Raw genomic sequence first — 20996 nt, forward strand, 5'->3', positions numbered from 1 at the left:
TGTCAGCACCTGTCAGGGCCTCAATGAGCTCAGAAGCAAATCCCAAGACAGGAGAGGAAACACAGCCTTACGCTTCCAGATCTTTAGCTGAGAATGATGCTGAATGAGTCTGCTTTTCTGTTGGTTCAGGCCAGCTAGCACCTCACAAAGCAGACGTCAAGCCAAATTGGCCTAATAAATCAGAGAGCAGAGCAGAGACCTTCTCTTAGCACCACGGAGAGGCAGAATAATTTGGGCATTTGTGCTTTCATACTTGCTTTATCACAGGGATGGAAGTCATCTTCCATATACTCATAAACATCCTGGGCAGAAACAGCCTGCCAAAAAAATGCGATTAACCTTTAACAAATGGTCCTGCAGTACAAGCTGACCCAGAGCATATAGAAAAAACCAATCAGAGGATCCACCTCCATCTGTATCTACTGCAAACCATTTAGGGTTGGGGAGAAAACCACCATCACCCACACCCACTCACATCCTACCAAGACAAAGTTAGGGGAAATGAGAGCGAGACAGGAGACCAGAACACTTAGGAACAAGGAGAAGAGATCCATTCCAAATAGAAGGCCTGTGCCAGGCGGACTCTGACCTGCAGAAAAGGAACTCTTTGTTGGCTTGCTCAAGAAAACAAATTTAATTCACCCCTCACATCTTGTCTGCCAACCTGGGACTGTGGGTGGCTTCTCTCTGGGCAGGAGGTGGCCTCTCAGCTTCTTTGTGCTCACACATTCAGCTTTGGCTGGACTGAGGAAAATGAATGACTTGGAGGCCTCACTGGTTATAGGAACTATCTGGAACAGACTTCAAAATAAGCAAGGAAGTAAAGCATCATGTACTTCTTAGTCCCTAGAGAAACAGGCGTAGAGGGCTGAGGGATGACATGAACGTGGAGGTGTTCAGAGCAGCTTTCCCAAGAGGCCCCAGGTCAGATTTCAGGGCCTTTCTCACCTTTTACAATATCTGCACAGCAGAGCAGGAACTACTGGCAATTACCCAGGGAATTTTGGCCGTGAAGGCAATATTTGCAGCCAAGAGCTCTTGGGTCTGAAGTTCAGGTAACTACAACCGTGTACATGTGTAGAAAATCTTCCTCTTGGCCTCCTGCAAAGATCCTAATCCCCAAACCTTGTGAACAAGCACAAAAAGACTAGTGTGTATATATTGTTGACCATGTCATTTTATTCATCAGTACTCCATTTTTAATGGATTCAGGCAGCACCCCAGAGGACAGGACGGAATTCCTAGGGGTGGCCTGGCCCAGCCGCAGTCTTCTATTCCAGGAGGAAAAAGCTTTTTATTAAAAAACAGAAACTAAACTTTAGAAAATATGAAAAATCAGAGGGAGAACAGAGGTCATTTCATGAAATCGTTATTTGAAAACAGTGTAGTGTGCAAATAATACTCGTTTAGGAATCAGGAGACTGGGGACTGGTCTAACTGTCTCAAACTAGCTGTGACCTTAGGCATGTCATTTACCTCTTAGGGCTCGTTTCGTCATCTAAAGCATTCAGCACAGTTACTCTGTGAGGCTTTACAGGTGCAAAATCTTAAGGTGCCCCCAATGTTTGCCATCAAGTCCATTCTGTGGACATATTTGGTGTCATTTCCTTCCTGATGAAAACCAGGAAAGGCCAGGAGGAAATCCCAGGAATATATTTTAGGCAAGTCCAGCATCTCTGGCCATCCCGTAGAAGATGCCTCTAGCTGCAATGAGGTTGGCTGGAGAATCAAATTCAGCTACTACTCCTTTGTCCAGGACCAGGACCCTAGTCAAAAAAGAGAGAAGTGGTCAGGTTTCCATCAGCCCTGACCTGGTCACATCGTCTAATCCTGCTCTTCTGGGTACTTGCTCAGGCCCACAGTGACATGCCAACCCACCCAGCACAGCCGCCGCACCACATGTGCACGCTTGCAAGGCCGGTTATTTTAGCCATTCTGTTAGTTCTGGCAAGTGAAGCGGTTTCTGGGATCAAACACCAGGTCCTATTCATCTCTGCTAGTTGGGGCTCTGAAAACCTTCCCTAATGAGCCCTTCCCCTTGCCGGGGTCACAGGACTTCAGCAGGCTGTGCGCAGGGAGCCACGGGCCTGTGCGCTGGACTCTGTGCACATCCATCTGCTTTGTGTCAGCTCAGAAAAGCACACAGCAGGAAACCAGCTGCAGCAAGGCTGACACTGGAATCTGGGCCTTGGGCTGCAAATCTGGCGGCGGCGGCGGCTGCTGCGGCTGCTGCTGCTGCTGCTGCTGTTGCTGGTGCTGCTGCTGCTGCTCGGTGGGTCTCCAGCTCACACACAAATAGCCAGGCCTGGGCCCGGGGTTAGAATCTCCCACCAACCACTCACCGGGTGCACCTGGTACAAGGCCAGTGGGCTGGCTCCACCAGGGTACAGCAGGAGGGGAAAGGGCTCTCCCCAGCCTGGAGAAGTGCTCCTCCATGGGAGGGGGCTGACTGCATTCTGATTCTCAGCCTACTGGGCTCTCCCACATGTGTCCTGAGAAGGACTGTGTCTGTGACATCACTGCCTGGCCACTGCCCCCCAATCCCAACCCCAATCCAAAATCAAGGTCTTCAGTGGCTTTTGATTGCTCTTGGGTAAGGACTGAATGCTCTTCCATGGTCCTCAAAGTGCAGCACAGTGCAGCCTGTTCTCCACCCCCATCTTGGTTCTACTGCCTCCCTCCCATGCACTCCAGCCTCCGGTACCCTCCTCTCTTGGGGCATGTGTTGTATCCTTTGCCTGCAATTTTCAGCTCACTCCCTACCTTGTTGCCTCACCTCCATCCTCCAACTCATTCTTTCAGGCTTGGCTGGTGCATCCCTTCCTTAGAGGAGAAAGTGCACTGGCCACCCTGTGTGGATAGCCTTTTTCTGGCCTGCACACACAGGCCTTTGCTTCCTTCCTGTGGGTCCTATTTACACGTCATTATTTGATTAATTTCTGCTTGTTCCACTAGAATGAATGAACTCCCAACCTCCAAGGTCGATCCAAGCTCCCCACCCTAGGGCTGCTGGTGAATGAAACAGTTTTGGTTAGGCCTGAGAACAGGTCCTCTGAGGCCAGCCCTGTCCCTCCTCCAAACCCAGGGCTCAGCACTTGCTGCCCACCCTCCCTTCTTCCAGTGGGGTCCTAAATGGGAGTAGCGGGTAAGGGTAGGAGAGGGATGGAACAGACAGAGGGTAGCATTAGGCATTCTCAGCTTGGCTCCCAAGACACTGCTGGCTACATGGGGGCACTTCCAAGAGAGACAGGATCTGACCCATTGCCCTGTCCATGGCACCCTCCCCACCCCACCATCCTGCAAGTGTTTCTTGAGTAAATGAAGGCCTGTTGGGTTATTCCCACTATACTCCTTCAAAAGAAACTTCTCTGAGCCTCCTGCCTCCTCTTCCCTTCTAGTTTCTAGGGAGCGCAGCCTGCCAGGCCAGGGCCAGTTCACTCCCGTGAGGCTTCTGAGTCACCCAGCCCTCTCTCCTCAACCTCCAGCACCACACCTTGACATCTGGCACAGTGAGGGAGTGGTCTGCCTCTCCAAGGAAGCCACAAGCTTCTGAGGGCATGGCCCCTTCCCTCATCCTTGGAGGGCCTAGTGCAAGAATTAGAGCAAGGGGCTGGGGAGGACACTGTCATTTCTCAGGATCACCTGCAGTTTAAATACCTTTCATTGACTTTTGGCTTTTTTGAGACAGAGTCTGGCTCTGCACCCAGGCTAGAGTGCAGTGGCGTAACTTCTGCCTCCTGGGTTCAAGTGATTCTCCTGCCTCACCCTCCTGAGCAGCTGGGACTACAGGTCCCTGCCACGATGTGAGGCTAATGTTTGTAGTTTTAGTAGAGATGGGGTTTCACCATGTTGACCTGGCTGGTCTTGAACTTATGACCGCAAATGATCCGCCTGCCTCGGCCTCCCAAAGTGCTGGGTTTACAGATGTGAGCCACTGTGCCCAGACTTCATTGACTACGACAATCCCACAAAGCATCATTTTCATTTGAAACAGGCTCAGAAAGTTTTGCAAATTGCCCAGGGTCACACAGCAGCCTGAGACTCTGAACCCTCTGGCTCAGACACAGTGCTCTCCCCACAAGGCTCAGCTCCTCATGGTGCTGTCAGGGTCCAGCTGCTACCTGAGCTGCTGCTTATCTACAACCAGAGTGGCTGTGAGACACCAATGAGGTGAGGGACATGCAGGCACTCTGCCAGCAGGTTTCTCAGGAAGTGATGAGACTCAGCATGAAGCCTCCAGTTCCCTTTACATCGCCTCACGGAGGAGGCAGGATGCAAGTGGCCTGCGCACAAATGCAGTGCCTGTGGAGCCCAGTGTGCCCTTCCCCATGTGTTAGAAAATGTTATTGTTGGTGCTGGGCATGGTGACTCACACCTGTAATCCCAGCACTTTGGCAAGTGGATCACTTGCGGTCAGCAGTTCGAGACCAGCCTGGCCAACATGGTGAAACCATCTCTACTAAAAATACAAAAATTAGCCGGCTGTGGTAGTGCATGCCTGAGGTTGCAGTGGGCCACTGCACTCCAGCCTAGGCAATAGAGCAAAACTCTGTCTCAAAAAAAAAAAAAAAAAAAAAAAGAAGAAAAATAAATGAAAATGTCATTGTATACCCCACCCCTGAGCCCAGGCCACCCCACTCTGGTCTGCCCCTTATCTAGATCTCGGGAAACTCTGCTCTGCCCACCATGCCCTAGCAATCCCAGGAACATTCCCTTGTTCGATAATCCTAATCTGCCCTGCCCACTCCTGATGCCCCAGGTGGCCCCACCAGTTCCCCATTGCTCGGGTTTCCATGTCCCACCTGGTGTAGTCCATGATAGTGTTAAGCCGGTGTGCGATGGTCAAGACAGTGCAGGTATCAAACTGGGTGCGGATGGTAGCCTGGATGAGGTTGTCAGTCTCGAGGTCGATGGCAGCTGTGGCCTCATCTAAAACCAGGATGCGGCTCTTGCGGAGCAGGGCTCGGGCCAGGCACACGAGCTGCCTCTGGCCCACGCTGGGAGTGGAGAAGGTAGGCATTTCCAGCTAGGGGCCTCCCACCTGCCTCCAGGCCTCATTCCCAGACCTGTTTCACTCCTCAGCAGCCCAGGACTGGTTTTCTGTCTGACTTTTCCCATTTCTGCCACAGCCCAGCCTTCTGGAACGGAGCAGAGGTCTGGACACCATTGGGATAATGAGGGGCTTGGGGAACGAGCCAGTGCTAAAAGGCATTGTGAAATCCCTGGTCTGCTCTTGGCACCCTTGGCCTCCTCTCTCGGTGCTTTCTTCCCCATCCTTGCTTTTCAACTAGTGTCGTGATGTTTCTTTGCTTCACTCTATCAGTCATTTATACCTTAGTAAGAACATGCTTGCATGGCTCTTCTCGGATATTTGCAAATAGGCCACATGATGCCATCTTGCTGAGCCTAATATCACACAATTCAGGCAGTCACCTCCCACCCCATAGGGGATACAGACCAGGGCTCTGCTTCAGGGACAAGAAAAGGGCAGGGCAGCGGAAGACCCGGGGACTCTTTGTGTCTGGTCACTGAGGAGGTAAAGGAGGGGCAGGACACACGCCTTCAGCCTCCTGCCGTGGAAGCCAGAGCCAGCAGACAAAATGAGGCTGTGTTCCCAACCACAGAGGCCGCAGCATCCGCACATCCAAGGACAAATACCTCAGCCCTTCCCAAAGGCGTGAGTCACCACAGCCGGAGTAAAGTCCAGCCTCTTTCCCTGGCCCATTCCCGCAACTAATGAAGGTTTTGGCAGCAGAATGAGCCGCCGGATAGAACTCAGGGCTGATTTATGGTGGAACTGGCACAGGACACAGGTTATACTTAAAGTGGCTACAAGCTCAGTGAGGGAGGAGGGGAGCTGCTTTCTGTCTCTGATCCTGGCATGTGTCAGGGTGGGGCATGCTCTGGGGGAAGTGTTAAGAGCAAGCAGGTGAGAAGAATGGATCAAGCAAGAGATAGTCATGGGGCACAGGGTCTGGAGAGACCATGTTTGTCCACCAGCCACCCCCACGTGGTTATGAAGTGAGAGCCAGTTACGATGCCCATTTAGTCTTAAGGGCTGCCTGGGTGGCAAGGGAGTCCCACCAGTTGTCCAGGTGAGGGAGGTGACTGATACAGCAAGGAAAGGTTTGGGACAGAGCCAGAGTCCCCGCTCTGCCTCTCACCAGCTGAGCTGCTGCGGGGAAATCATTTCCAACTGTGGAGCCTCGTTTCTGGCCCACAGGACCACGGTAAAGATTAAAGGAGAAAATGGAGGCCAGAGTGCTTTCAATATTGTTCAGTGCTGGGCAAATGTAAAGTTTTGTTTATTTTTTTCTTGAGACCAAGTCTTGCTCGGTCGCCTAGACTAGAGTGCAGTGGCAAGATCTTGGCTCACTGCAACCTTTGCCTCCAAGGTTCAAGCGATTCTCCTGCCTCGGCGTCTCAAATAGCTGGTGCCCACCACCACACCTAGCTAATTTCTGTGTGTTTAGTAGAGACAGGGTTTCACCATGTTGGCCAGGCTGGTCTTGAACTCCTGCCCTCAAGTGATCCGCCTGCCTTGGCCTCCCAAAGTGCTGGGATTACAGGCGTGAGCCACTGTGCTCGGCCTTGTTTTAGTTTTTGAGGTCTGGGGAGGCTGCATGAGTATGGACTGAATATAAAAATGAAAATAGGGAGGAGGAGGAGAAGAGGGAGGGAAGGGAGGAGGGGAAGAGCTGACATTTCACAGGAGCGCATCCAAGCGAAGCGCTTTCCCTGTCATCACACTGACCCTAACACTGCTCTGTCCAGATGGTAGCCACTGGCCCCATGTGGCTATTAGCACTTGAAATGTGACTAGTCCAAATTGAGACATTCTGTAAATGTGAAATACACACTGGATTTCAAACTTGTATGAAAAAAACGCAAAATATTTCCAATACTTTTATATCAATAATGTGTTGAAATAATAATATTTTAGATATACTGGGCTAAATAAAATATAGTATTATAGTTTATTTCACTTGTTTTTCCTTTTTAAAAAGTGTGGCTATGAGAAAAAAACATTAGTTACGTATGCATGGCTTGCATTGTTTTTATTGGGCAGCATAATGCAGAGGTATGGACTGTTATTATCTGCCTTTTAGAGTGAAAGAAAAGCAGGCACAGAGAGGTTAAGCAACTTGCCCCAAATCACACAGCTAGCACAGGTATAGGTATCTCCAACCTTTAGACTCAGTAAGAGGTGACTACTGGCCCCTCCGATACACAGCCCAGTGGCTGAGGACATAAAATCTGGGGCTGTAAGAAAGCTCTGGAGGGAAAAGGGCTTCTTCTCACCTGCTCCATGGGTTCCATCCAGAACCATGCTCCCCAGCCCAAGCACAGCCTCGACAACCTCACTGAACTGGTTCTCCCAGAGCTGGTTCAAATCCCAGACCTGCCTTCTCCCAGCTGTGCAACTTAGGTTTACCATCTCTGAGCCTCAGTTTCCTGATCGGTGAAGTGGGATCATGGACCACCGCTGGGGCTTGTGTGAGGAGTCGGCGGGACAATACACCGTGCCGGGCACACAGAATATGCTCAATACAAAAGGACAGCCCTGTGTACATCCTGGCTGGCCTCATCTCTGTGTCATTGGTGTCAGGTTTCCCAGCATCTGCCAGGGTTCCCCGGGGAGGGCTGCAGTTCCTGACCTCTCCACTCCCAGCGTTTACCTGAGATTCTCCCCGCCCTCAGAGCACTGGAAGTCCAGGCCTGCCGGCTGGGAGCTCACAAACGTGTGCAGGTGGGACAGCTCCAAGGCCTGCCAAATGTCTTCCTCTGAGTATCTGCCAAAGGGGTCCAGGTTCATGCGCAGGGTCCCCGAGAACAGGATGGGGTCCTGGGGATACAACGTGGCCTCAGAGGCAGGCAGCTTAGGCACTATAAGGAGCCATGGGCCCCAGGTCCAGGGAGGAAGAGAGGGATTAAGGTGGCAGCACTCCTACTCTGTCCCCAGCTCCCCAGAGGAGACAATGGCCAAAGAGATAGAAAATTGCCTGTGGGGGAGTGATAAACCTCAGCTTTGCCAATCACGAAGACCTCTGCTGAGGCGGGAACCAGATCCACTAATCTGACTCCAAAGTGTCCACTCGGCATAAAAAAAACATCCCGGCCGGGCGCGGTGGCGCAAGCCTGTAATCCCAGCACTTTGGGAGGCCGAGACGGGAGGATCACGAGGTCAGGAGATCGAGACCATGCTGGCTAACACGGTGAAACCCCGTCTCTCCTAAAAAAATACAAAAAATTAGCTGGGCGAGGTGGCGGGCGCCTGTAGTCCCAGCTCCTTGGGAGGCTGAGGCAGGAGAATGGCGTGAACCCAGGAGGCGGAGCTTGCAGTGAGCTGAGATCCGGCCACTGCACTCCACCCTGGGTGACAGAGCGAAACTCCGTCTCAAAAAAAAAAAAAAAAAAAACACATCCCAGAGAAGACAGAAAAAGTGAAATGTAATTAGAGCTGGTAAAGAGACCGGGACAGAGTCTCAGGGGATGGGGTTCTTGGAGGGGTCCTTCCCCATGTGCTGGCCCAGGAGGTCAAAGGACAGGGCCTGACTAGGCAGAGCAAGTCTGAGCTTTCCAGATCTGGGGGTGGCTCATTGGTGGCTCTGCTCTGTGCTGTCTGTCCCTCCCCACCTGCTGAAGCCTCTGATACTGGGGTCCCAGTCTCCATCCTCAAGCTACAGAACAGGGTGGGGCCTGCCTCCAGGGCCATTGGTGAGTGTGGCCAGTCCATGCCAGGCTCGTACCTGCGGGATGATGGTCAGCTGAGAGCGCAGGTCATGGAGGCCGATGTCTGCCACATTGAGGCCGTCGATGAGGATTTCACCCTTTGCCGCCTCCAGGATGCGGAACAGGCAGAGGGTCATGGAGGACTTGCCAGCCCCAGTGCGGCCCACAATCCCCACCTGGACGGGAAGGAAAAGGGCTCTCAGGGGGAAGCTGAGAGGTCACAGGCGCATCTCCAGGACTCCCCTGGAGGTCGAACAAACATCTGACTGGAGCACTTGCTCTCTCAAAAGACCCAAGCTCCCCACAAGGGCTGTGGCCATGTCCACAGGCATGAACACACATGCAGGTCCGCCCATCACACACGTACCTTCTCGCCACCGTGCACTTGCAGACTCAGGTCTCTCAGCACCAGATCTAGGCCCGGCCGGTAGCGCACAGAATAATTCCGGAACTCCACCTCCCCACGTGGGGGCCAACCTTTGGGAGGGCGGCTGCCTTCCACCACCCAGGGTGCCTGGCAGGAGGGGCAGATGGGGTTGCATTAGCTCCTGCCCAGTGCAGCCCTCTCTCACCTTTCAGTCTCTCTCCCCCAAGACCCCTCAATCCTCCCCGACTATGGTCCCTGGGAGGGTCCTTGGCACCCCTATAGCTCAGCCTTGTGTTCAATGACCCCTTTATCCCTCTAACTTTATTCTCCACAAATCTACTCCAACACTCCCCTGTCCTTCCCCTCCCAGTCTCCCTGCTTGCCTGTGTTCCTTTTTTAATTTTTGAGAGACAGGGTCTCAATCATGGTTCATTGCAGCCTTGAACTCCTGGGTTCCAGTGATTCTCCTCCCTCAGCCTCCCTAGTAGCTAGGACTACAACAGGCACATGCCACCATGCCTGGCTAACTTGTTTTGTTCTGTGACAAGTCCTTATTCTGTCACTCAGGCTGGAGTGCAGTGGTGCGATCACAGCTCACTGCAACCTTGACTTCCTGGGCTCAAGCCATCCTCCTGCCTCAGCCTCCTGAGTAGATAGGACTACAGGCCTGTGTCAGCACACCTGGCTAATGTTTTAAAGAGAAACGCTGAAGAGACTGTGTCTTGCTGTGTTGACCAGACTGGTCTCGAACTCCTAGCCTCCAGGGATCCTCTTGCCTAGGAGGATTCCCAAAGTCCTGGGAATACAGGTGTGAGCCACTGTGCCACACCTTATATTCCTTGAAGTGCCCTCCCTGCCTGCCCTAACTCCCCCTCTTATTACCTTTACCCATTCATTGTTACAGGGTGGCAGCCCAGTGCCAGGCAGTGGGGATACAATGGTATCCCCATTGAAACGGTCCTCACCCTCATGAGACTTATGTTCTAGTAGAGGGAGGCATATAATCAACAAACAGATAAGCAAATCTATACAATGTAAGAAGTGATGAGTGCTAGGGGCCAAGAAGTGCTTAGTGTTGCTGCTTTATCCAAGGTGGTCAGGGAAGGCTTCCTGGAGGAGGCAAAGACTGTAGTAAAGACCTGAAGGAGGTGAAGGAAGAAGCCAAGTGGATATCAGGAGGGAGGGCATGCCGGGCAGAGGAAACAGCAGGCATAAATGGCTCTAGGTGTGTTCTGGAGCACAGCAGCAAAGGTGAGAGGTAACAGGCTGAGGCAGTGGTGGCCCCATCATGTAGGGCCTTGCAGGCCATTGTAAGCACTGTTTTTTTTTTGGTTGTTTTTTTTTTTTTTTTTTAACTCTGATTAAGATGCAAAGCCATTAGAGGGCTGTACACAGAGAATGACGTGATCTGATTTTTTTTTTTTTTTTTTTTTTTTTTTTTTTTATCTCTTGGCTGCTACAAGCAGAATAGACTAGCAGGGCATAAGATGATGGTGGCTTTGAGATAGGACTGGCTACATAACTTGGGAGGCCCAGTGCAAAATGAAAACCTGAGGCTTCTTGTTGAAGAATGATGGAGAATGTCAAGGCGCTGACGGCAGAGCATTACTCTAAACGCGCAGCTCTTCTGGGAATGGAGACCCTGCGACTGCTCAGGCTATGTTCCCGTGGAGCCAGCCCTGCTTCGAGGCAGGTTCTCCTCGTGGCCAGAGGTGAAAAAGCAGAGCAGCAGGCGCAGACTGGTCTCGCGAGGAGGCACTGGAGAAGAGAACGGGCCGTGGGGTGGAGGGCAGACATGTATAGGATACAGAGACAGGAGCACAGGTATCCCTGCAGTAACGGGGCTGCTAGACATGAAGCGGGGGAACTGGAAGCTCCCAGAGAGTGAGGGGTGAAGGGCTGGAGGGTGATGCCTGGGGAAGCCAGGCTGGGGTCAGGCAGGTGGACTGGCAGGTGCAATGCAGGCCACAGAATCCACAAGGACTCCAAGAAGAAGGGAGAGGTCATTTTATTGGGACGTTGCTAAGAGGTTGAATTAGATGAGAACAGAAAAGCATCCCCTGGATTTGGAACCAGGAAGGTCACTGGAGGAGCTGTCTCTGTGGAGCGAGGGCCAGAAAGAGGACTGCAGGAGGCAGATGAGATCAAGGCTGATGAGGAAGTGGATGGAGCTTGTGGAGACCATACTTTAAACCATGCTTCACGACAGAGGAGAACAGAGAAATGGGGCAGTGGAGTGCAGGGGGGAGGGTTTGCGTGTGTGTCTGGAATGGAAGATGCGATGGAATATTTTTGCATGTGGATGGGAAGCGTCCAACAGAGGGAGCAAGAATGACGGGAGATGGAGGGTGGGACTGAGGAAGCCAGGTCCTTAAGCAGCCATGGGAAGAAATGGAGGGGCTGGGCTTTGAAACAGGAAGGGATGATTCCTGCTAAAAGTGAAAAGAAGAAGACAGTGAAGGAGACACAGGCGGATTTAAAGACCGAGTGCCAGGAAGGTTGAGGGAGTTCACATCTTAGAACCTACTTTTTCATGGAGGTGTCAGGAAAGGTCGACGGCTGAGCAGGAAGGAGATGTGGGGTTTGAGGACAGAGATTATTCAAAAGATGTTTTTCTGAACGTGAGAATACGGGCTTCTTGGGGAAGCAAAGTAGGAACATGCAGCCGTGGTGTGTGGTTATATACTTGTCAACTCAGTGATTTTTCTCCTGCAAGACTTTTTTTTTTTTTTTTTTTTTTTAGACAGAGTCTCACTCTTGTCATCCAGGCTGGGGTGTAGTAGCGCAATCTTGGCTCACTGCAACCTCCACCGCCTGGGTTCAAGTGATTCTCCTGCCTCAGACTCCCAAGTAGCTGGGAATACAGGTATGTACCACCACGCCTGGCTATTTTTTTGTATTTTTAGTAGAGATGGGGTTTCACCATGTTGGCCAGTCTGGTTTTGAACTCCTGACCTCAAGTGATCCATCCACCTTGGCCTCCCCAAGTGCTGGAATTACAGGCATGAGCCACTGCACCTGGTCTCCTGCAAGGTTTTAAGTGCTCGGTGCAGGCTTGAAGAAGGCAGATTGGTGGGCTCAGTGGGGGTGGGGTTTTGGAGGTGAGTACAACTGAGAGAGAAGGGTGAGGCAGGTGAGAGCATTTGTGTTGGTAGAGCATAGACTCTAGGCTGGCCGGGGAGGGAGGTGAAGGCAGAGAAGCTGATGGACAGAGACACAAAGGGGGGTCACGGGATTGGGGATCCCAGTGAAGGCAGACTGCTGTGACAGAGGGGGACTTGGAACATGAGAACAAGGAGGGATAGGAACGTGGGCCAAAGTTGGGATACTTGACACCGATGCTACAGCTTCTGGGCATGAAGAGGTCTGAGGTGTGACCATGAGAGGGGGCGGTGGAGAAAAGTCTGGAACCCCTAGTAGGGGACAACTCCTTTTCCCCAACAAAGGGCATGCTGCCCCACCTCCACTTTGCCCAGGCTGGTCTGTTTGGCTGGAATGCTCACCTTCCCACTGCCCACCCCACCATCTTACCTAGTCTATCAAGGCCTGTCCATCCTTCTCATCTAAGCTCATCTGCCCTGGTCACCCTAGCCGAAGGATCTCCCTCATCTGCCCACTCCGGGTGCACCACACCAGAGCTCTGGTCATCCATTGCAAAGCCCTGCAATAGGTCTTACCCCTCCCACCAAATCAGAATCACCTGAGGGCAAACACCATCTTGCTCAACTCTGATCTCTCTGCACCTCCTAGCACAGAGCGGTGGTCGATGCTCAGTAAGGAGTGAATGGATAAATGAATGAAGAGTCGCATACACAGCTGGCCCTGAGGTTTAGGGAGGGAGGGCCACCAAGCTTTCTTCCCCAGCTACTTCAGATTCCCCCGTCCCAGGCTCATCCCAGTACCCACCTCTGTCTCTGTCTTGGAGTACTCCTTGACCCTCTCCACAGCCACGATGTTAGACTCCAAATCTGACATCATTCGTATCATCCAATTCAGAGCAAATGTCACCTGGCCAAAGAGACCGGGTTATAGGTGTGGTGATCTCCCCTCCCCACCACAATGGCTTTGGGAGGAGTTCAGACTCCTGGATCATGTGCCCATCAATGGGATCCTAGCCCATGGATGACAGTGCAGAATTAACCAAGGACCACCTTGTCTGCTGTTTCTCAAACTTTAATATGTATAAGACTTCCCAGAGAATCTTGTTAAAATGCAACGCCGGATTCCGTAGTCTGAGGTGGGACTTGGGACCTGAGATTCTGCATTTCTAACAAGCTCCCAGAGAACGCTGATGCAACTGGCCCATGGACCACACTTTGCGTACCAAGGAGTCTTGATCAAAATGCAGAGTCCTGAGCCCCATCCTAGGTCTACTGAATCAAAATGTACATTTTAACAAGTTGATTCATATGCACACTGACGCTTGTGAAAACTGACCTTTCTGGATTGCTTTTTGTTTGCCAGCGCGTTCAAGATTTGAGCCACCTGAGGTATTAACAATGTGATCTGCTTTGCAAAAATTCCATTTGCATTTAGGTGACTCTTTGACAGTACAAGCTGGCATCAGGATGACCTGCCTGACCTGCAACCCAGGCTTCAGTCACCTCGTCTGTGTACTTTCTCTGCAAGCATGTGAATGTGAGGGGTATGCCAGCCCTCCACTGTCCTGACCTGTCACATGAGCCTACAACTTGCCCAGAGACAAGACAAATTCTGTTTGTCCTTTGGGGCTAAGCTCCAAGATCATTTCTACAACACCCCAAAGCAAGAAAACTCTGCACTTTTTTTTTTTTTCTCTTGAGATGGAGTCTCGCTCTGTCACCCAGGCTGGAGTACAGTGGCATGATCTTGGCTCACTGCAACCTCTGCCTCCCAGGTTCAAGCGATTCTCCTGCCTCAGCCTCCCGAGTAGCTGGGATTACAGATGCCTGCCACCATGGCTGGCTAATTTTTGTATTTAAGTAAAGATGAGGTTTCACCATGTTGGCCAGGCTGGTCTGGAACTCGTGGCCTCAGGTGATCCACCCATCTCAGCCTCCCAAAGTGCTGGGATTACAGGTGTGAGCCACTGCGGCCAGTCCCCCTTCTGGGCTTTTAAAACCTTTTGTTCCTCCAGCCACAAAGACCTGCTTAGCCTGAAGCACGATGGCCTGCTGCCGGGGGTCTCTCCAGCTGGCGTGTGAGGTGTCAGGCAAGGTCGACGGCTGAGCAGGAGGGAGATGTGGGGTTTGAGGACAGAGATTATTCAAAAGAATTATTTCTGAATATGAGAACATGGGCTTCTTGGGGAAGGAAAGCAGGAACATCCAGCTGTTGTGTGTGGTTATAAACTTGTCAACTCAGTGATTTTTTTTTCTTTTTTCTTTTTTTTTCCTCACACAGTCCCTGAGAGCAGACCCTGTGGCTGGTGCCCATACTGAGCAGGGAGGGGCACTCGGGAGATGCCTGGAACACCTGTGTGGTATCTGTCCCACTGGTGGCCCTGCCATGGAGTCCAGGTCATTCATACCTGCAAGGAGTAGGACACGGAAAGGCCCACCAGCCCCGGGTTCAGGCTGCTCCTCCCAATGACAGCAAATAGTGCAGCAAAGAGCACCACACAGTTCCCCACAAACTCCACTCCGACGCTCAGCCACCTGTGAGGGATCAGATGAGGAGGAAATGGGGCAGGGGCAGGGAGGGGCCAGTTTTCTGCTTAGAGAAAAGGAGGGACAAGGACGCTGAACACCAGAGAGCCTGCTGGGAATTCCTGGAGGAGCAGGGAGTGAGGGAGGCGGCTTCTGACCGGTTGGAGATGATGTAGGGGTAGCAGCTTTTCTGGTTGGCATCCACCTTAGTATCACTGATGGCCTCAAAGTCCCGGCTGCGGTTGTAGGCCCGGATGACACTGGCACCAGTCACTGTCTCCGAAAAGTGGGAGTAGATAGGTGAGCGGCTGACTGATTCCAGCCGTTTCAGTTGCCGTGATGTGGCTACATAGAAGCGCTGATGGAGGGAGAAGGAGTTTGGGGTCAGGGCCATGGAATCCCCAACTCAGTCCTGCCTGTCTCTGAACTCATCCATTTTCAGATGAGTCCTCCCAGCCAGCCTCACTCCCACCACGAGACATCACTGTCTTCCCCCACTTCCAAGGACCCAAGACTTGCGGCTTTGATGTGTCATTCACGCCTTCCCTCTGACTGTCTCTGCTTCAACCCCACAACAACACTGCTCTGCCTCCAGTTTCCATCCTCTCCTCCATGGCCTATAGTCCTGTATATCGAGGACTATACAGGATCTCTATCTGATCCTCCCCTAGCCCAGCACAGAGCACAGCCTACAGCATGGTCGCTGTACCCAGGTGTTGAGCATCTGTCCCCGGCAACTGACTAATTCATTACAGAACAGGAGTTCAGTGTCTGCAAAGGCCTTTTACAGTAGCTGTATCACCTCATCTATGTTAAACACATGCATACATGTATGTTTAGATATGTGTAAAAGGAAGGAAAGGATAACGTGTCCCAAACTGTTGACAATATTTCATCAAAAAAACACAGCCAACAGGAAGGCCAGGCATGGTGGCTCCCACCTGTAATCCCAACACTTCGCGAGGCTGAGGCGGGCGGATTCACTTGAGGTCAGGAGTTCAAGACTAGCCTGGCCAACATAAAAAACTCCATCGCTACTAAAACTACAAAAATTTGGGGCTGGGCGCGGTGGCTCAAGCCTGTAATCCCAGCACTTTGGGAGGCCGAAATGGGTGGATCACGAGGTCAGGAGATCGAGACCATCCTGGCTAACATGGTGAAACCCTGTGTCTACTAAAAAACACAAAAAACTAGCCGGACGAGGTGGCGGGCGCCTGTAGTCCCAGCTACTCGGGAGGCTAAGGCAGGAGAACGGCGTGAACCCGGGAGGCGGAGCTTGCAGTGAGCTGAGATCCGGCCACTGCACTCCAGCCTGGGCCACAGAGGGAGACTCCGTCTCAAAAAAAAAAAAAAAAAAAAATTTGCTGGGCGTGGTGGTGCGTGCCTGTAATCCCAGCTACTTGGGAGGCTGAAACAGGAGAATTGCTTGAACCCGGGAGGCAGAGGTTGCAGTGAGCCAAGATTGTGCAGCTGCACTCCAGCCTGAGCGACAGAGCGAGACTCCATCTCAAAAAAAAAAAAAAAAAAAAAAAAAAGCCAACAGGAAAGTCCCAGTGCCAGCTACAATGTATAACTATTTCATTTTATTCTCTCACCAACTCCATGAGGAAGGTCTATGAGTCATTCTATTTTACAGGTGAGGCAAATGAGTTTCAAAGAGGTTAAGTAATAGCTCCCCTAACATAAATGTTAAGCAATGACTGCCCCTAACAAAACCCTGTAATGCTGGTGGCCTGAAGGGTCCCAACCCTGTTGCCCCTGCCCATGTGGATGCCCCGCCCCACACCAGCACCACACCCACACTGGAATCACGCCCACCCCACACCTGCACCAAAGTGTAGAGCACAGCCAAGGGCAGGATGACCACAGTAAAGAGCGGCGTGCTGGCCACGATGACCACAAGAGTGGAGATGGCATTGAAGAAGGAATTGAGCAGCATAAGGATGACAGGGGCCAGAAGTTCATCAATGATGTAGATGTCCTTGGAGAAGCGGTTCAGGATGCGGCCTGAGGGTGTGGTGTCAAAGAAGGACTGTGGCGAGCGTATCTTGTTGTGCAGCAGTGCCTGGTGCAACACACGGGCAGCCTGGATGCCACCCGCTGCCATGGCCATGGCTGACAGCATCACTAGGAGCCCTGTTGGAGAAGGCAGAGGGCACTGGCTCACCTGGACTATTGAGCGGGCACAAAGGGGCAGAATCAGAGACATGGGTTGACCAGAGTGGGTTAGGGGGGCTTGGATGCAAGGGCATGGTTTGGGGCGCCTGGCAGCCCAGAGAAGAAGGGATATTGGAGCCCCTTCTGGACACCCCCGCAGGCTCACCTTGCAGAATTCCTAAGGTGGCATAGACGCCCAGCCTCAGGGAAGTGCTGTTCTGTCTATTGTCCACCATGGCATCATTCGTCCAGGCACTGAGCCACACATTGGCTCCAATGGCAGCCGCACTTTGGCCCACATACAGGAGACAAATGGCCAGTGTGGTACAGAGCCCCACAGCCTTGGCATAATCCCGGAACACACTCAGCTCCACCTATAGGGAGCAGCCATGGCAGTCAGGGACAGGAGACTCCATAAACCCTGGGGCTGCTGGGGCCTGCCTGTCCATCCCCTCCAGCCACTCTTGCCCCACCGACTCACAGTGCCAATCTCTGCTTTCTCCTTCTGGGTCAGTACCCCATGTGCCTTCGCCTCTGTCACCCGCACCTTCTCTGATGGACCCAGGCGCCTCCGGGGTGCAGGCTGACCCTGTCCCTCCCCATCCGATGACAGGGCACTCAGCTGTCTGTGGAGGCAGCTGGTCAGGCCCAGGGAGGGGGCCTCAGGCACCCCCCAGGACAGAGGCTGGGAGTGTCAGGGAGAAACCTGTACCCCACCTGGCAGGGCTTGGGGAGCCCCGATACAGCCTCCTGGAGGGCTGGGGGCTCTCAGGAGCTCACCTCATAAACTGCTTCTGGACCGCATAGGTGACTGGATCACTGTCTGTCAGATCCGTGTGGTTGCTGAGTGTGTCTTCAATCAGCAGTGCCTCATTATCCTCCGCACCTTCCAGCGCTGCAGTGGGGTTGGAGGAAGGAGAGAGTTCAGCTAGTTCTCCCTGCAAGCCCCTGGCATCTCCCATTCCCCACTCTAATGAAAGGGGCTCAATGGACAAGCATGAAAATAAAATGAGGGGGATTGAAAGGGCAACAAGAAAGACTTGGGTTAGGCAACAAGAAAAACTTCTCTTCACAAATTATGAAGAAAGGGACTCAAATACAAGGGTTAGGAACTTGGGCTCTGGAGTCAGACTGGCTGAGCTTAAAACCCACGTCCTTGGCTGGGTGTGGTGGTTCACGCCTCTAATCCCAGCACTTGAGGAGGCTGAGGCAGGCAGCTCACGAGGTCAGGAGATTCAGACCAGCCTGGCCAACATGGTGAAACCCCGTCTCTACTAAAATTACAAAAATTAGCCGGGTGTGGTGGTGGGTGCCTGTAATCCCAGCTACTTAGGAAGCTGAGGCAGGAGAATGGCGTGAACCCGGGAGGCAAAGGTTGCAGTGAACCAAGATCGTACCACTGCACTCCAGCCTGGGCAACAGAGTGGGAAAAAAAAAAAAAAAAGGAAAAAAAAAAAAATCTGCATGACTGTAGGCTGTAGGCTTAAAAGAAAATGTGTCTAGTGTGTGAGCAAGAGGCACAGCACTTGGTAAATGCTCAAGGCACGTTGGCTGTACATATACCCATGTGCAAGAAAGCCCAGGAAAGGTCTGTGAGCCAATCCAGAATTGGGGGCTGCGGAACTAGGTCTGGGCAACAAGGAGCCAGGGGCATGTTGTGAGCCAGAGACTTCAACAAGCTCCATGAGGACTGTAATTTTTTTTGTTAGCTCACTGCTATATCTTAGTGTCTGGAACAGTGCCTGGATATAGTGATTGTCCAATAAATTTTGGTTGATAAATAAATGGCTGTGCCAAGCACTTGCAGACTTGCCAAACTATTTATCCATGAAGCAGCCTTGCTACACAAGCTGGGCCTGGGCCCTCCTATGCTTTCAACAGATGGAAAACAGGCTCTGAGATCGGGCAAGTGGCTCACACCTGTAATCCCAGCACTTTGAGAGGCCAAGGCGGGCAGATCATGAGGTCAAGAAATCAAGACCATCCTGACCAACATGGTGAAACCCTGCCTCTATTAAAAATACAAAAGTTAGCCAGGTGTGGTGGCGCATGCCTGTAGTCCCAGCTACTCGGGAGCCTGAGGCAGGAGAATCACTTGAACCTGGGAGGCAGAGGTTGCAGTGAGCTGAGATTGCGCCACTGCACTTCAGCCTGGGTGACAGAGTGAGACTCCGTCTCAAAAAAATAAAAGAAAAAGAAAAGAAAAAGAAAAAGAAAGAAAGAAAACAGGCTTTGAGACCGGAGCTGAGGATCTGAGTTCCCACAGTTAGGGTGGAGGAGGCAGTGGGACTCGACTATGTCTAGTCTACTTTCCCTCTGGTGACTGTCACACACATGGCCCAAGTTTCCCAGAACCTGCCTGGCACGACACTAGGCCAGTCTAGACACACTCAGAGACCCCAGACAGAAGGGATGCTGGGAAGGCACAGGAATCAGAGAGCCCAGGACAGCAGATACCGATCCAGCTGTCCTCCAGGTGCTGGTCCTCATCGGGGGCGTAGTTGTGGAGAAAGTTGGCAAAGGAGCCATTGCGCTGCAGCAGGGCTGGGTAGGGGCCCATCTCAGACACCTGTCCATCAGCTAGCACGATGATGAAGTCTGTCTGGGGCAGGAAGCTAATGCCGTGCGTCACCAGCACTCGCGTCTGGGGAGAAGGCAGCAGGCTGTCACCCCTACCACCCTCGCGCACACCCCCAGCACAGGCACGGAGCCACAGAGTGAGTGTGAGGTGTGCCCATGTGCCAGGGAGCTTGGACAAGCACATGGGTGACTCACCCTGTGCTCGCCACAGGCTGCTGAGAACCTCGCAGGTGGGGGAGCTGTCCCCACAGGTTTCTCCTGATGCCCAACCCACATACCCACTTCTCGCACCTCCCCCCGACACCTCCAGGTCGCATCCAAACCCCTCAGCGTCTCACCAGCTCTCTCTTCGGGCCTCAGATCTCACCTTAGCCCCCTTAGCCTCCGGCAGGCCTCACCTTGCCTGCCAGCACACCTTCCGGCCCGATGACGTGGTCAAAGATGTGCTTGGCCACATGAGAGTCCACCGCGGACAGTGGGTCATCCAGCAAGAAAATATCGGCATCACTGTACACAGCTCGAGCCAGACTGACCCGCTGCCGCTGGCCCCCAGACAGGTTAATGCCCTGGAGGGAGGCAGGGGGTGGGAAAAATGGGGTCAGACAGGCACAGGGAGACAATGGCCCGTGCACTGTTATTTGGGATGGCAGATTTTTTTGTTTGTTGCTTGTTTTCTGGGATGGAGTCTCACTCTGTCGCCCAGGCTGGAGTGCAGTGGTGTGATCACGGCTCACTGCAACCTCTGCCTCTCGAGTTTGAGCAATTCTTACGCCTCAGCCTCCCGAGTAGCTAGGATTGATTGCAGGACCACCATGCCTGGCTACTGACTAAAATGTTTTATTTTTTATAGAGACGAATCTCCGTATGTTGCTCAGGCTAGCCTCGAGCTCCTGAGCTCAAGCAATCGGCCCACCTCAGCCTCCCAAAGTAAAGTGCTGGGATTACAGGTGTGAGCCACTGTGCCTGGCCAGAACAGCAGACTTCTGAATCTGTATTTCACATGGGGCCTAGTCTGTCCCTGCAATGTGTGAGGGACAGAGGTAAAGGGTAAGTCCTCCTGGGGTAGATGAGGCCATTCTGCTCCATTGGTCACCATCCTGACCAGCTTGGTGTTCTGCCCAACCCATCTATGGATGAATGGACACACAAATGTGTGTGTATGTGTGTGTGTGTGTGTGTGTGTATATATACATATATATATATATATATATATATAATGAAATATCATTCAGTCTTACTTGGAGAGAAATTCTGACACATGCTACAACATGGCTATGCCTTGAGGACATTATGCTAAGTGAAATAAGCCCGCCACCAAAAGACAAATGCTGGATGATTCCACTTACGTGAAGTACCTAGGTGATATGGTTGAAATATTTGTTCCTTCCAAAGTTCATGTTGAAACTTAGCCCCCCAATGTGGCAGGATTGAGGGGAAGCGTTTACCAGGTGATTAGGTCATGAAAACAGAGCCCTCATGAATGGTTGATCCATTATGGATTAATAGGTTGATGTGTGAATGGGTTACTGGGG

The 20996-nt window shown here is 52.2% G+C and overlaps 1 protein-coding gene across 4 annotated transcripts in view; it reads right to left on the reverse strand.

The window, feature by feature from the left end:
- Positions 1-1159: 1159 nt before the first annotated feature.
- The window catches only part of ABCC3 (ATP binding cassette subfamily C member 3), a 57518-nt gene continuing 37681 nt past the window's right edge, over positions 1160-20996 (reverse strand). For 3 of the 4 annotated variants that reach the window (XM_015119269.3, XM_077971161.1, XM_077971160.1), the window contains exons 18-31: positions 19863-20030; positions 19342-19528; positions 17665-17779; positions 17366-17510; positions 17051-17258; positions 16553-16863; positions 14886-15085; positions 14610-14736; positions 13007-13108; positions 9101-9247; positions 8751-8909; positions 7680-7846; positions 4803-4997; positions 1160-1766 (exon numbers count right to left, since the gene is read on the reverse strand). In XM_015119269.3, coding sequence (XP_014974755.3) covers positions 1658-1766; positions 4803-4997; positions 7680-7846; positions 8751-8909; positions 9101-9247; positions 13007-13108; positions 14610-14736; positions 14886-15085; positions 16553-16863; positions 17051-17258; positions 17366-17510; positions 17665-17779; positions 19342-19528; positions 19863-20030 — 2340 coding nt within the window. In that variant the 3' untranslated portion in view covers positions 1160-1657. Of the gene's footprint in view, positions 1767-4802; positions 4998-7679; positions 7847-8750; positions 8910-9100; positions 9248-10650; positions 10859-13006; positions 13109-14609; positions 14737-14885; positions 15086-16552; positions 16864-17050; positions 17259-17365; positions 17511-17664; positions 17780-19341; positions 19529-19862; positions 20031-20996 lie in introns of all 4 variants that reach the window. The other variant, XR_013406517.1, reaches the window with a different exon arrangement.

Source organism: Macaca mulatta, chromosome 16 (genome assembly GCF_049350105.2).
Source record: "Macaca mulatta isolate MMU2019108-1 chromosome 16, T2T-MMU8v2.0, whole genome shotgun sequence".
Classification (NCBI taxonomy): Eukaryota; Metazoa; Chordata; class Mammalia; order Primates; family Cercopithecidae; genus Macaca; species Macaca mulatta.